The sequence below is a fragment of the Cyprinodon tularosa genome, unplaced genomic scaffold (genome assembly GCF_016077235.1).
Source record: "Cyprinodon tularosa strain WSP-4 unplaced genomic scaffold, ASM1607723v1 ctg271, whole genome shotgun sequence".
NCBI lineage: Eukaryota > Metazoa > Chordata > Actinopteri > Cyprinodontiformes > Cyprinodontidae > Cyprinodon > Cyprinodon tularosa.
Window position 1 is genome coordinate 686,000 of NW_024038976.1, and position 13,800 is coordinate 699,799.

At 41.3% G+C, this 13,800-nt stretch overlaps 1 protein-coding gene across 5 annotated transcripts in view; it reads right to left on the minus strand.

Annotated features, from left to right (window-relative positions):
* Positions 1-13,800, minus strand: part of csrnp3 (cysteine-serine-rich nuclear protein 3) — a 44,087-nt gene that overhangs the window by 5,913 nt on the left and 24,374 nt on the right. For 2 of the 5 annotated variants that reach the window (XM_038289740.1, XM_038289743.1), the window contains 3 exons: positions 7,294-7,462; positions 2,988-3,247; positions 1,695-1,991 (listed from right to left, as the gene is read on the minus strand). In XM_038289740.1, the coding sequence (XP_038145668.1) occupies positions 1,695-1,991; positions 2,988-3,247; positions 7,294-7,456 (720 nt within the window). In that variant the 5' untranslated portion in view covers positions 7,457-7,462. Of the gene's footprint in view, positions 1-1,694; positions 1,992-2,987; positions 3,248-7,293; positions 7,463-7,547; positions 7,569-10,130; positions 10,538-13,800 lie in introns of those variants that run through there. The other 3 variants (XM_038289741.1, XM_038289742.1, XM_038289744.1) reach the window with 3 other exon arrangements.

Below are 13,800 nucleotides of genomic sequence, written 5' to 3' on the forward strand. Positions count from 1 at the left end.
ATACACTACAGGGGCATTTTGTAGCACTGTTGCCTTGAGACAAGAAGGTCCTAGGTTCCATTCCAGGCCTAGAGTCTTAATGCGGTTTGCAGGTTTTCCTGACGAACAGGGATTAGATGATGGATAGAAGTGAACCCAACATACTGACTCTAAATCATATGTAGTAAACATGAGGAGGGTTCCAAACAGACAGTTCTAAGGATTTTAACAAATGTGCAGTAAATTGTCAAAAAATATCTAGGAATGGAAACAGCACTATAAGTGGATAGTCTTTTATCACAAAAAAAATATTTTGAGGTTACAGTTCCGAATTCTCCCGAGTGGTGCCCGACTTTAGTGAATGAAGTGAATGTGATTGTAAGATTATCAAGGGGGCGGGATTGTATAAAACAAGATGCTATGACTGAAAAACTTTGATTGACAGATGACCGTTGATATATGATTGGCCGAATTTAGGTGTACAAGCTGATGTATAACTAACTGGCCTGCATAAAATAACAATAAATCCCCCCACAGGTTTTAAGAAAGGATTTTTCTAAAAATAAAAATGTTCTAACTTTTGGGACAATATGGTCTAATAACGAGTACATTTATATACATGTTTAAGCCAGAATGATTTGAAATTTAAATATGACTTCACTACAACTTTAAATGATCCATCCATCCATCCATCCATCCATCCATCCATCCATCCATCCATCCATCCATCTTCCTCCGCTTATCCGGGGTCGGGTCGCGGGGGCAGTAGCTTAAGAAGGGAGGCCCAGACTTCCCACTCCCCAGCCACTTCTTCTAGCTCTTCAGGAGGAACCCCAAGGCGTTCCCAGGCCAGCCGAGAAACATAGTCTCTCCAGCGTGTCCTGGGTCTTCCCCGGGGCCTCCCCCCGGTGGGACGTGCCCGGAACACCTCACCAGGGAGACGTCCAGGAGGCATCCTAAACAGATGCCCAAGCCACCTCAACTGGCTCCTCTCGACGTGGAGGAGCAGCGGCTCTACTCCGAGTCCCTCCCGGATGACCGAGCTTCTCACCCTATCTCTAAGGGAGAGCCCAGCCACCCTACGGAGGAAACCCATTTCGGCCGCTTGTATCCGCGATCTCGTTCTTTCGGTCATGACCCAGAGTTCATGACCATAGATGAGGGTAGGAACGTAGATCGACCGGTAAATCGAGAGCTTCGCTTTTTGACTCAGCTCTCTCTTCAACCACGACGGACCGGTACAGCGCCCGCTTCACGGCAGACGCTGCACCAATCCGCCTGTCGATCTCCCGCTCCCTTCTTCCCTCATTCGTGAACAAGATCCCAAGATACTTAAACTCCTCCACTTGGGGCAGGACACCCCCCCCCTGACCCGGAGAAGGCACTCTACCCTTTTCCGGCTCAAGACCATGGCCTCGGATTTGGAGGCACTAATCCCCATCCCGGCCGCTTCACACTCGGCTGCGAACCGATCCAGCGAGAGCTGCAGATCACGACCTGATGAAGCCAACAGGACCACATCATCTGCATAAAGCAGAGACTCAATCCTAAGGCCACCAAAACGGATCCCCTCAACACCTTGGCTGCGCCTAGAAATTCTGTCCATGAAGGTAATGAACAGAATCGGTGACAAAGGGCAGCCCTGGCGGAGTCCAACTCTCACCGGAAACGATGATTTAAATGATCTAAGTAAAGTTTATATATGTAGGATTTACCTGACACTTGATCCCTGCAATACTGCAAGCACAGGTCTCTGGGTCACAGAACAGCCTGCAGTCACAGCCGCAGTCTTCCCTGGACATGCGAATGGCTCTAAGTTCATGCTTCTCCTCCACATCAATCTTCTTCACTCCTGAGGAGCGCAGGAGTGCTCTGCGCTTCTTGGTGGTGAGAGGCTGCAAAAAGAAGTACTCGTCTACCTCTGTGTTCTCCAGATCTATGTCGTCATCTGAGATATCCTCTGCTGTGAGTGTGTTAGCCTCTTCGGACTCCACTGTGCCATTCTTAGTCAGCTGAAAAACAAGATGGGAACACGTCCAAGCACTTTAAGGATCAGCTCATTACCTAAGCCAGACAGGTTATCATGAGGATTATTTTTTATAAAATACTGCCAAATGCCTTTAACAACAACACTTCTTTCAACCCAAATATATTTTAGTTATGAATTCTGAAATTTAACAGTCAAAATAAAATCTGGCGTTAAGCACTGCACTTTTACAATTCTTTATTAGCCTTCATATCTTTAAAATATATTTCTAACTCACCACCTTACAGTTACTTTGTTCTGTTGTTCTGCCTTCAAGCAGCTGTATTAACCTTAAAATCTTGATTTTAATCTTGATTATCAGAGTCACAATCTAAGTATTGGTCTAATTATTCTAATTGTTGCTTCCATCAATATTATGCAACATTGTGCCATTAAATTCTGTAACAGGAAATATGTCTTTCCTGGGGTTTCTGGGATATTCTGTATGTTTTTTCTTGGACTTAGCCCTTGCTGTGTAGTCACTTTCCCTATGTGTTTCAAAAGAAACTATTCACATACATAGAATTTACTACCATTAGCTATGTTTGCTCTTTTTTATTAGTACCCTATCATAGAAAATATTCCCAGTTAGGTCATGTGTTTAGGTGTGTCTTTTTATTAAGAGAAGTGACAAATTGCTTTCCCTTAGAAATTCTCTCCTGGGTCAGTGTTCCTGTCTCCCTCTTATCCTCTTACTCCCGAGCAGTAATAGCAGCTGAATTAAACTGAAACTTTCAATTTTATGTAGAATCAGTGTAACTGTAAGGTATTTGGTTTAATGCAAACCTGCCAGGTATCATGTTTAATATATTTTATTTTCTCTCAGAAAATCTAAATACTTCAAGTTAAGACAGTTACCACATAATTAAGCCCAGCAACATATTGTATTTTTAATCTTCAGACCTAAGACTTTGACATGCAATAAGTTGTATAGTTACATACATATTTTTTTTTTCTATTTGACCAAGTGAAAAGCCTTTACCTTTAGCTTGATTGAATTAAGTTTTTCTTCCTTCAAGTGGTCTTTGAGCATATCTCTGTGAATCCTCTCCTGCTCCAAGGCAAATTCTCCCAAGGAGTACTGTCTGACCCAGCTGTGCCTGTTGGACATGCCCAAAGTGCTGCCACCCTGGCTAGGGACACTGGTGAAACCCTGCCGCCGGCCAAAGTAGTACACGGTCACATTCTCAAAATGCACTCTCCTGGCTCGGAAGCGCTTCTCACACTTCAAGATTGAGTCAGCTAAAACGGCAGAACAGGAGAAGTTAGAAAAAAAGTAAAAAAACAACCTAAAATGTAAGTAAATTGCATGGTCCAGAACAATTGGGACAATAGTTATCTTCACAAAAGTTAAATGGACCTTTTAACTGACCTTTTTTCTTTCACTGTCTCAGCATATATATACACTATATTGCCAAAAGTATTTGCTCACCTGCCTTGACTCACATATGAGCTTAAGTGACATCCCGTTCCTAATCCATAGGGTTCAATATGACGTCGGTCCACCCTTTGCAGCTAGAACAGCTTCAACTCTTCTGGGAAGGCTGTCCACAAGGTTTAGGAGTGTGTTTATGGGAATTTTTGACCATTCTTCCAGAAGCGCATTTGTGAGGTCGCACACTGATGTTGGACGAGAAGGCCTGGCTCTCAGTCTCCGCTCTAATTCATCCCAAAGGTGTTCTATCGGGTTGAGGTCAGGACTCTGTGCAGGCCAGTCAAGTTCATCCACACCAGACTCTGTCATCCATGTCTTTATGGACCTTGCTTTGTGCACTGGTGCACAGTCATGTTGGAAGAGGAAGGGGCCAGCTCCAAACTGTTCCCACAAAGTTGGGAGCATGGAATTGTCCAAAATGTCTTGGTATGCTGAAGCATTCAGAGTTCCTTTCACTGGAACTAAGGGGCCAAGCCCAGCTCCTGAAAAACAACCCCACACCATAATCCCCCCTCCACCAAACTTTACACTTGGCACAATGCAGTCAGACAAGTACCGTTCTCCTGGCAACCGCCAAACCCAGACCCGTCCATCAGATTGCCAGATGGAGAAGCGCGATTCGTCACTCCAGAGAACGCGTCTCCACTGCTCTAGAGTCCAGTGGCGGCGTGCTTTACACCACCGCATCCGACGCTTTGCATTGCACTTGGTGATGTATGGCTTGGATGCAGCTGCTCGACCATGGAAACCCATTCCATGAAGCTCTCTGCGCACTGTTCTTGAGCTAATCTGAAGGCCACATGAAGTTTGGAGGTCTGTAGTGATTGACTCTGCAGAAAGTTGGCGACCTCTTCGCACTATGCGCGTCAGCATCCGCTGACCCCGCTCCGTCAGTTTACGTGGCCTAACACTTCGTGGCTGAGTTGCTGTCGTTCCCAAACACTTCCATTTTCTTATAATACAGCTGACAGTTGACTGTGGAATATTTAGGAGCGAGGAAATTTCACGACTGGATTTGTTGCACAGGTGGCATCCTATCACAGTTCCACGCTGGAATTCACTGAGCTCCTGAGAGCGACCCATTCTTTCACAAATGTTTGTAAAAACAGTCTGCATGCCTAGGTGCTTGAATTTATACACCTGTGGCCATGGAAGTGATTGGAACACCTGATTCCAATAATTTGGATGGGTGAGCAAATACTTTTGGCAATATAGTGTATATATATATATATATATATATATATATATATATATATACTCATTAAAGTGTATATACTTTACTTATACTTATTACTGCATATTGAATAGTAATTCTTAACTATGTCTTTAAATGCAAATATGTCATAGCTCTGTCAGTATTAGAAATGAAACTTGATCTTCTGTTTACAGGCAATATTGTATGCCGTTTTGATATATACATATATTTCTTTTTACCATATTTAATGTACGGAATCATTCCATAATGTATGCCCTATGTACTGTTCAAACTTCTTTAGAAGTATTTAGTTTTTTTGAGAAACTATATGAAATATGAGGGGCTTCTAAAAAAAAAAAAAAACCTAAAACATTATAAATAACAAGCATTTTCAACATTTGTGATCAGTTCATCTCTATCAATTTAAACCCATTTTCACATTGCAAGTATATTTGGAGGATCACATTTCTATTTTGCCATAGGATGAATAGAGTAGCAAAATGAATCTCTATGGACACTGTCACTAATTAGAAATGATTTTCCGTACTGCCTTATTGTCACGATTTGTTTGGAGGTTTTTACGAGGACCCAAATGCAGAGGCTGACAGGCAGAGGTGAGTTCTTAAAAGGTTTAATAAGAGATCAGGCAGCAAAAACAGGAATCCAAAAATCCAACTTAAAAATGTTAAACAAAAACAGGTATCAAAAAATCCGACCTAAAAATCAAACACAAACCAGAACCATGGAGACATCATGGGAAAACCATCAAGGAGCCAGGATGAGAAAAGGTAAGACAAGGAACCGGCAAAGAGGGACTGCAGAGGGAGTGTATTTATGGCTGACTGAACAAAGGTAGGACTAATGAGCTGATTAGGAGCAGGTGTGGCTAGAGCTGATGAGGAAGCCAAGGGAAAAGAACACAAGGGGGCAACAGAGGACAGACAGAAAAACTTGAGCAACTTAAATGAATCCAGACACTCAAATAAAGCTAGAAAACAAGGAAAAACCTGGCTAAACTTGAAACTGAAAACTTAGAGAAAAACAACAGAACCAAGATCGTTACACTTATATAACTTTTTTAACAATTTTTGTCTGCTTATTTTGGTGTGGTAAAACACACTCTAATAGGTAAAACTAACTGTGCACTATTATTGGCGCACAGTTAGTTAAATAATTTTATTTCTCCTCTTGTTTTTGCAGCTGATTTTAAAACATTTACATTGAGAAGTTAATTTGTAAATAAATATTAACAGATTGATGATTCCTTCACAAGTTCATTTATAGATGGAGGAACCTCAGACTTTCGGCCCAGGGATGCCAAAAAGGGCTAGCACCAGCCTTGATATTAATGTTCATCTTAAATTTTGTCATAGCAGATTTTGCAGCATCAGGTTTGATGTCCATTCCCTTGTGTAGTGGAGGACACTTGAAAATACTACTGTTACCATTCAGCTTTATTTCAGTCATATTGGAGCCAGGTATACATCACAGCCGTGATCATTTATTTTGTCCCGCTCTTCCTCAATCATCTGAAACACCTACAGCTACACGAATGTATGGCAAGTGTTTTGCTTAAATACAGCCTTAGCTTTTATGTCCATCATCAGTGTGTCAAATGTTACGGAACTGGAACCGTGGACAGCTTTATATAAATAGAAAAGATTACAATAAACAGGCTGCAAGGTGGCACATTCTTCAAGCTAATTCCTTATCAGAATTGTGATGGGGCCACCGTGGAGAGGTTGCCACTCTGTCGCAGTAAACACACCATAGACCACAGACATACAACCATGCACATACACACACTCACACCTAAGGAAAATGTAGAGAAGCCAGTTAACATAACAGTTATGTTTTTGGACTGTGAGAGGAAGCCGGAGTACCGAGAGAGAACCAACGCATGCACGGGGAACGCATGCTGGGAATCGAATACAGAACCTTCTTGCTGCAAGCCAACAGTGCAATATTAGGTTTTTGGACTTGATTAAATGAATTATTTAATTTATTATCACCAAAAGATCCATTTCTCTCACAATTTTTTTTTAATAACAAAGCATTAAAATGTTGTTTATCACTATTTTTTTAACATATTGACCATTGAAAATGTTTTGAATTTAATGTCATTTCATTTAGCATTACCAAAACACTGATCTGAATCTTTCTTAGTAAATCAAACAATTAAATCAATAGGTAGCCCTCCCTTTTAAATATAAACACATTCCTTTTTAAATTGGCATAAAATAGTGCAATCTTATTAAAGCCATTATGTTTGTGGAAAGCATCTGTGTTATTTTTTGAATGCATTTATTGTATAGTATGTGTAAAGATGAGCACACACGGCTTAGGATCAGCTCGTTCCTCTGGTTGGGCCTGTATGCAGCTCCTAATGAGCAAGGCTGCCTGTGCAATGCTTCCTCTTTGTCACCAGCACCGTTCTCCTCTTCTCCAAACAGCACAGCCACAGCTCGATATTCACTGATGTTAGCTTATCAGAGGATGTACTTATTTTTTATGTTTAACCTGCATCATGTAATTGCTCCGGGGTACTAAGCCTGGATCTGAGAATTTCATTAAAAAAAATAAAATTTATGAAATGGCCACTTTGCTGTTAGTAAAACAGCAGAAATCAGTGCATACATCTAAAAGAAGAAGACTCACGGTTGAAAGTGCCTGAGGTGGAGGGGTTAACACTGTCACTGCTATCCCCACTCTCGCTGCAGGAGACCTCATCATCAGACTCCCGTACAGAGGAACAGGGGGAGGAGGAGGCTTCCACCTCCTCAAATTTTCTTTTCAGTATTCCGCTCATGGTCTGCTGCATCTGCACCTGAAATCCAGAGACAGCAAAGGGGTCTGCGTGTTATTTAATATCCAGTTTAGGGCCTTGATAATCCCCAACCAGGCACACATACTCAGTTTGCTGTTGTCCCAAATTCCTGCAATCCCCGGGTCATTGATCACCTTGTGACAAAGGAGAATATGAAAAAAGAAAAGCTGCTAATTACAAACTACATCTTCCTTACAGGAAGTTAATTCCACTGTGTGATTGACATGTCCATGGAAAGAAGAGGGACTGGGTCATTTTGCCTTGCAATGCTACCCATCAGAATTAAATTCCAAGCACAATATTAGATATAATCAGTAGTAACATTGATATTATGAGTATTTTATTTAAGTTTCAGATTTATAGTTTGGAATTAGTGTGGACAATGATAGATATCATTCTCAGATTAATGCTGCCTGTGTTGATTTTCAAGTGTGTGGTGGTGATAAAACGTTTTAAACAGTTTCATGTGAAATCTGCTGCACAGGATCCATAAGCAAATGTGCATAAACATCTGTGCTTTTTACATTAAGAAAAAGTAACATACATACATACAGTTGAGACAATTGTATACAGTAGCAAGCCTAAGACAAATTTAACAACCAGCCATTTATGCCTTTTTGTTTTTCACATTTATGTAAATATCATATGAATCATGAATGTATCAACCACAGTCTTTAAAACCATGACAAACTCATAATGTCTCGTGCTTTTGCATGTTTCCTATTATAGGAAGCCGAAAGCAGTCCCACCGCTATTTAAAAAAAGAATATCCAGTAATACATCTATTCATGTACCGGTACATTCTGGAAAATACTCTTTTATCCATTTAAATGTTTATTGGCATGTCATGCATAGCATTTTGTAGCAGACTAAGTCAATGTCAACCAAAAGTACATTAACTACTCTGACAGATGATGCAATTAGGCAAATAAACAACAGCAGGCTCATCAGTCAAATACACTAAAACTAATTACTGTCACATTGGATGTGTTTCTCATACTCTTGTACTACAAGCATTAAATACTAAATAACTTTCAATTCTGCTTTATACCTTACATACTTTTAAAGAAAGAGGTAAAAAAAAATGAGTTCTTCTATATATACAATATTAAATATTTGTTTTTCCTGTTTTAACAGTATTTTATTCTATTTTAAATTACAGAACTATGCTGCAGAGACACAGTGAGGATTGCAATGACTGGCAGCTTCTCCCTGGCTGCATTTTCTCTCACCCTCTCTCTCAGAACCTGGAATCAGTAGAGATGGCATGCATCTTCAGCCAGTACCCACTATGTCTATCTGCCAGAGCAGCTTGTGGGGGAGTTCCATTCACAGACAGCCTCGCTGTTTCATCTGGGCTCTGCTATCAAGTCATTACAGATGCAAATTCGGCTTGCGAGACATGCTGGCTGAGAGAGAGAGAGAGAGGTGCAACCAAGAGAGGAAGGACTAGCTCTGCCAGCAAGAGGGTCATTGTTCCCTGGAGGCAATGATGTTCAGTGCTGTGGCATGGCACAGCCAGCATTTGGAGAACCTCCAAAGACAATAACTTCACCTGCAACTGAGGAATGTGAAGCAAAAAACATGTCAGGATAACCTCATTGACCATGTTTCTGTTCATGAAGAATTTATAAAAACTTGGATGAGGAGCAGACAGCTCCATCCTGAACTAGATGCAGTTTATTTTCAGCTTACAGGGAAGAAACTAAACATGTTCTTACTTCTGAATCAGAAAGACAGGAGAGGTTAATAAAAGACCAAGGAGTTCATTATATAATTCTAAAAAATCTGATTAACAAAAAAGCTTTCGATATCACATTGAAAATAGATTTCTCACACTACTTCATGCCTTGGCAGGCAGGCGTGGTAATTTCAAACAGAGATGACCTGTGCAAATATTAGCCCATTTCCTACTCAGGGTCTTAATAAGATACCATTGTTAGAAACATGTTTGCATGCTTAGCCCTCAGCTAATGCTGCGCTCAGCTTTGAAATCAAAAGTGGTTTCCATGGAGATTCTAATGCACTCTCACAAATAGTGCTTCTCCATATGGCTCTCCTTCCTGTGCTACATACCCTGCATGAGGGACTCTTAACAATAAAGAGCAGTTTATATATCTATTCCCTTCTGGTTTTATCTGGATTATCTTGTGTCAGTATGAAAACTTTAGTGGGGATAACATCGCTAACCACAGAGCTCTGGGTGATTCAGGGTGAACCTCTTTAATCATGACTAAATAAAAACAGGGACTGTTGCTCTTCTCCAACAGCCCTTCCTTTGTCTCAACTGCCTTGATCATAGCTGGGCAAGCACAAACTCTTCCCAATCCCAGAGAAAATACTGCAGCAAAAAAAAAAAAAAATAAAGTCAGCTTGGAAATGCCCCTCCCTGTCTTTCCCTCTTTGAACACACATTTAGTCCTACATTAACTCAACAGTTAATCAACAGTGTTTGCAGCTCTGCAGTACACTTTCATCATGAATACCCTGATTTTTTCTCCTCTTCATCATTCACAAAGTTGACAGAGAAAGGCTCACAGTGCTCATTCAGAGAGATGCCATCAAGCCTGAGGCATCTGGAGCAAGTCATGACACATCAATCCTACTGTGACCACTTCTATGTGTGTGTGTGAATTTGTGTGTGTGATCCCTCACAGGAACAACTGACCTGTATCCACTGGAAGTGTGACTCCTCACCTCGTCTCACAGCGTTACAACCACCCAGTCACAAATGTGGCCACTCAGAGAAGAGGAAACATGATGAATGGAGAGATTCTTATTTTGTCTTAGCCCACTGACTTGCAGCGACCCCTGATCTCCACGGGTATGACAAAGAGGGAGAGCAGAATGTGCAGGAGGTTGAGGGAGACGAGTAATTTTCCAGCTCTGCCTGCGTTGTCGGTAACATATGCTTTATTGTGGCGAGACGACAGTCTTTCTCATTTAAACTCCCTCTTCTGTCACTGTGTTGCGCTCTCCCTTTGCTTTCTATCTTTGGCCGCACAAAGGCTCATTAGCTGCAGCCGGGTTGAAAGGCAGAAGCCTGACTGGAGCTGAGTGGAGCAGGGAGCAGAGGCAGCCTGTAAGATCACATGGGTGGGATGTCTGAGAGAGGGAGGCAGAGTCAGGCGTTCTTCTGCCACTACTGTCTGCAGATATTTTTACTAACATGGAGAGGGAGGAGGGCAAGGAGGGGAGAGAGCAGGGAGAGTTATTGGGGTGTGGGGTAGAGGGGCAAAATGTTAAAGAAACCAGTGATGGGAGGTGTGTGGGAAAATGGGGCAAAGGGTTCAAATGCACAGATAAGGGGCTTTAGTTGGAAACAGAAGGAGGAAAAGAGGGAGGGGGGAAATAATTAGACAAACATCTTATGCCAGAAGCAACATCACTGAGAAAAGGTGGGGGGAAGATATGAGGGTGTTCAAGACACCCTCACCTCTTTTGTTTCCTTTCTGGATCAATTTAACCAATTAAACACCACATTTAAAAAGTGGCATTTGCTCAAATGCAATCAGCCCTCCAAAGCAAAAACATTTTATGCAAATATACTATGTTGCTTTAGGAGATTGATAAGCATATGTCAAGGTAAACCACCTCACCAACAGGAAATAGGATCTGCACCAGAGTGCATGTGCTCTTGATGCTTCCTATGCCAGGAAGTTCTGCAGATTTGGTGGGGCCCCTAGTCAGTGCAGTCAAAGAGACACAATCCCATTCTTGCACTCAGCTGTATCATATGTCAACATAAAAGGTCAGTTACTTCCTCTTTGGATTTAAGGATTTAAGCTTGGATATTTTTCTCCTCTTATAGGGAGCCCTGAATTACAGTCATCGAAGACACATGGCAATATCTAGCAAAAATTACACCCTGATTTATATTGGAAGACTGCAGATACCAATATTTAATACTGCATATTCCAGAATGAAGGTTCATACTGAAGTACTGCATCAGGTTATGATGTCATGTTAGAAATAGCATGCTTTTTCTTCCAAAGGTCCCAATAAATATGAAACACATATGCGTATACCATGACACAAACCTTTGAAATATTCTTGAAATGTTTGTAATGCAACTCCCATTTCACCCTTTGCCTACTTTAGCTGCTTTTCTCCAGCTATTTTAAGAAGTCCCTTGCCAGATCAAATGTATAGTCAAAATATTCTTCCAGTGTTCAAAAACTACTTTGGACACTTGTTAAATATAAAAAATTGTGACCTCACCCTTACATTTAAATCTTTATGAGATTAAATTCTTGGGCTTAGCTTTAAATTGTATTACCTTTAGTTGAACTCAGGCAAAACAATAGACTAATTTACCTCTTCCCCAATCTCATCTTCCAGATTGTTCACAACCTTCTGACACTGCTAGGCCAGATCTAGAGGAGCTGATGCAGGTTGGCTGCACCCGGTTGTTACCTAAGGAATGACTATGTCGGATGTAAATTGGACTCTGCCTGTATTGCTGTGAGAGTCTTCGCCTCATTTCTTCCTGCCTAAAGTAGCTAAAAGGGAGGGCCCACTGATAAGGAAGGGACCAGGGGACAGTTTTAAGAACAGATCATACAGCATAACATTACCCTGCTCTCCCCTAATGAATCAACCATTTCACTCTTTTGCCTTAATTGATTCTGGTTGTGAACAAAGTGTTGTGATAACAATTTAACTGAACAATTTCTTCTTCCTGTTTTATGCCTACCTCAACCAATTCATGTCTCTGCTCTAAATGGAAGTCCTCTGCATGTAATTATGCACAGAAGGAACCAGTAAAATTTCTGGTGTCAGCCAATCATATTGAAGAATATTTCTTTTCCCTACCAATCTCCCATTGTTTAAGGGTACCCTTGGCTAACCCTTCATTATCCCCACCTGAACTGGAAAGGCATCAGAGAGGAGTCATAGAAGAGCCACTGTCTGTCAAACTGGCTACAGTGGGCTGTGTCTCCAGTCTTAAATTCTCAAGAACAGAAAACTGTTCTGTTCTGTTCATCACCTTCATCTAGTTTTCAGTTGGTCTAAGGCTCTCTCTCTCCTGCATCACCACCACCATTTGACTGTGTTATTGAGATGCTTCCTGGAGCTCTTTTCCGCTCCACTAGGTTGTATAACCTGTCCAGAGCTGAGATAGTGTGTGGAGAAGTATTTATGTGTCGCTAGCTGCTGGAATTAACTGTGCCTCTTTCTCACCTGTTGGAGCAAATTTTTTCTCTGTTGGGAAAAATGATGGATCAAGACCTTGCATTGATTACAGGGCCCTTAAATAAATATCCACCTACTCTTGTGGATCATTTCATGGCTCACATTTCTTACCAAGTTTGTTTTCCACAACGCATTCCACCCGGTCAGAATAGGAGAAAGAGACGGAAGGAAGACTGTCTTCAAGACCCGTAGGTAATTTTAAATGCCTTTCGAACTCACAAATGCACCTGCAGTTTTTCAGTCCATTGTGAATGACTTTTTTTTTTTTTTTTTAGAGATTTTTAAAATCTGTTTCTTATTGTATACCTTGATGAAATTTTGATTTTCTCCAGGGCCTTATCCAACCGAACTTTTGCACTCCTTAAATGTAATTTTTGGTGGTCTACAATATATAAGGATGTTAAAAGTTATGTTCTATCCTGTCCAGTGTGTGCCCACAATAAAGATAATCACCTGCCTTCCAGTGGTGTTCTTCAGCCATTGCCTATACCTAATCGTCCAAGGTCTCATATTGCCTTGGATTTCGTTACTGGGCTACCACCATTTAAAAGGTTTTACCACCATCCTCATTATAATTGACCACTTCTCCAAAGCCTGTCAACTCATCTCTCTTTGTCAACTTCTATCCTCCCTTGAGAAAGCTCAGCCTCCGATTAAGCATGTTTTTTGGCTTCAGAGAATTCCTTGGAAAATCCTGTCCTATCTCCCCTCTCTGGAGGGAGTTTTGTCCTTCTTTGGGGGCCTAGGCTTCCCTCAGTCAGGTTTTTCCCCCAAAACAAATGGTCAGTACAAACGCATTTATCCATCTACACCATCATTGCACCATCTTAGTGGAGTACTCTTTTGCCTTGGGTAGAAAATGCACACAATGGTCACACATCTGCTAATTCAGCACATTCACTCAGCCTTCACCGTCCAAATTATTTTAGACGCTCTTCAACAAGGAATGCATTCAAGACCCCTCATCAAGGAATGGTTTTCATTATCTGGTTGATTGAGTGTTTTTTTTTGGACCTGAGGAACTATCTTTGATCACTCGTTCTTTTATTTTGGATACTGATCTTCTTTGGGACTTTTGGGCTTCTCGCCTTCCTTGTGTGGGTGAGCTTCCTGTCAGAGAGGATCTTTGCTGGTGGTTGGGC